The sequence below is a fragment of the Poecilia latipinna genome, unplaced genomic scaffold (genome assembly GCF_001443285.1).
Source record: "Poecilia latipinna isolate Pla-1442-1.1 unplaced genomic scaffold, P_latipinna-1.0 Scaffold388, whole genome shotgun sequence".
NCBI classification, from domain to species: domain Eukaryota; kingdom Metazoa; phylum Chordata; class Actinopteri; order Cyprinodontiformes; family Poeciliidae; genus Poecilia; species Poecilia latipinna.
Genome location: NW_015113004.1, coordinates 48,040 through 49,709, shown reverse-complemented (window position 1 = coordinate 49,709; position 1,670 = coordinate 48,040). Strand labels below are relative to the sequence as shown.

At 42.3% G+C, this 1,670-nt stretch overlaps 2 protein-coding genes across 3 annotated transcripts in view; both read right to left on the bottom strand.

Moving 5' to 3' along the window:
- The window catches only part of LOC106950266 (protocadherin gamma-A11-like), a 165,445-nt gene that overhangs the window by 116,049 nt on the left and 47,726 nt on the right, over positions 1–1,670 (bottom strand). The gene's annotated exons all lie outside the window — the stretch shown is intronic.
- LOC106950262 (protocadherin gamma-A2-like) overlaps positions 1–1,670 on the bottom strand; it is a gene marked incomplete at its 3' end in the record, with an annotated part of 10,856 nt that continues 9,186 nt past the window's right edge. The window contains exon 3 of the mRNA XM_015037004.1: positions 1–1,666. Within this exon, the coding sequence (XP_014892490.1) occupies positions 1–1,666 (1,666 nt within the window). The remainder of the gene's footprint in view (positions 1,667–1,670) is intronic.

The following is a 1,670-nucleotide window of genomic DNA, read 5'->3' as shown; positions in this document are numbered from 1 at the left end:
CACCAGGTAGCCCACATCTGCTGAACGAGGCACCATTTCAGCCACCATGGAGCCACCAGTCTGGACTGGGTACAAAACCTGAGGAGGATTATCGTTCTGGTCCTGGATCAGGATTTTCACAGTCACGTTGCTGCTCAGAGGAGGAGAGCCTCCATCCTGCGCTTTAATGCTTAACTGGAAATCTTTGATCTGTTCATAGTCAAAAGATCGAACTGCATGGATGACTCCACTATCAGCACTGACGGACACATAGGAGGAGACTGGCACTCCGTTAACAGAGGAGTCCTCCAGTATGTAAGAAACACGAGCATTCTGGTTCCAATCAGTGTCTGTAGCTTTCACTGTGAACATAGACACACCTGGTGTGTTGTTTTCTACAATGTAGGCCTCATATGAGCTCCTCTCAAATAGAGGTGCGTTGTCATTGACATCAGAGACTTGCAAAGTGAGAGTGACGCTGCTGGAAAGTGAAGGAACTCCTTCATCAGAGCAGAGAACAGTGATATTATACCCGGATCCTGTTTCTCTGTCCAATTTACTTTCTGTCACAAGATTAAAGAAACCACCTGTTGCTAGTTTTAATGTAAAAGGAATCTGTTCATTAATTGCACAGTGAACTTTGCCGTTTTCTCCTGAATCTATGTCCTGAACATTTACCATGGTCACTATTGTCTCCGGTTTAGAGTCTTCTGGAATTATGTTAATCTGTGATATTACATTAATAACGGGTTTATTATCATTAATGTCTGCAACATCAACAGTTACTTTACAGGAATCTGTTAATCCTCCTTCATCACTTGCTTGTACGTGTATCTGATAGTAACGCGCTTTCTCGTAATCTATACTATCAGCTAATATCAGATCGCCATTTGATTCATTCATCTTAAACAAATCTCGTATATCTGCTATTGTATTGGAGATAGAATAAAGTATTTTGGAGTTTAATCCTTTATCTGCATCAGAGGCACTAACTCTGATTACAACTGTACCCTTAGGGGCATTTTCTGGAATAGTAGCTTTGTAAAGTGGCTTCGTAAAAACTGGCGCATTGTCATTAGCATCAAGCACCGTGACGTGTATTTTTGCTGTGCCGGTTAGTTGCGGTTCTCCTCCGTCCACTGCAGTTAACACTAAAAATAGCTCCTCCTGTTTCTCTCTGTCAAGAGATTTCTGCAAAACCATTTCAACAATCTTTTCACCGTCTGGTTGATCTTTCAGCTTCAAAGCAAAATGTTCTGTTTTGGAGAGAAAATAACTCTGAAGACCGTTCATGCCAACATCGGGATCTATGGCTCTCTCCAGCAAGAATTTTGCTCCTATCACCGCCGACTCGCTTATTTTAAATTTCATGTCCGACTTTTCAAATAATGGAGCGTTGTCATTTAAATCGACAATTTCAACAGCAACAGTGTAAAACTCCATGGGATTTTCCAGAATAACCTGAAAATGAAGGGCACAAGGCGTCGTCTGGCCACAAAGCAGCTCCCTGTCCATCTTTTCTTTGACAATGAGGACTCCCCGTTCTCTTTTCAGCTCAATGTAATCCGTGTTGTCTCCAGTAAAAATTCGAGCGTTTCCCGAAGATAACCGTTTACTGTCCAAACCCAAATCCCGAGCGATGTTACCGATTAATGATCCTTTTGGACTTTCCTCGGGAATGGAGTAGCTGA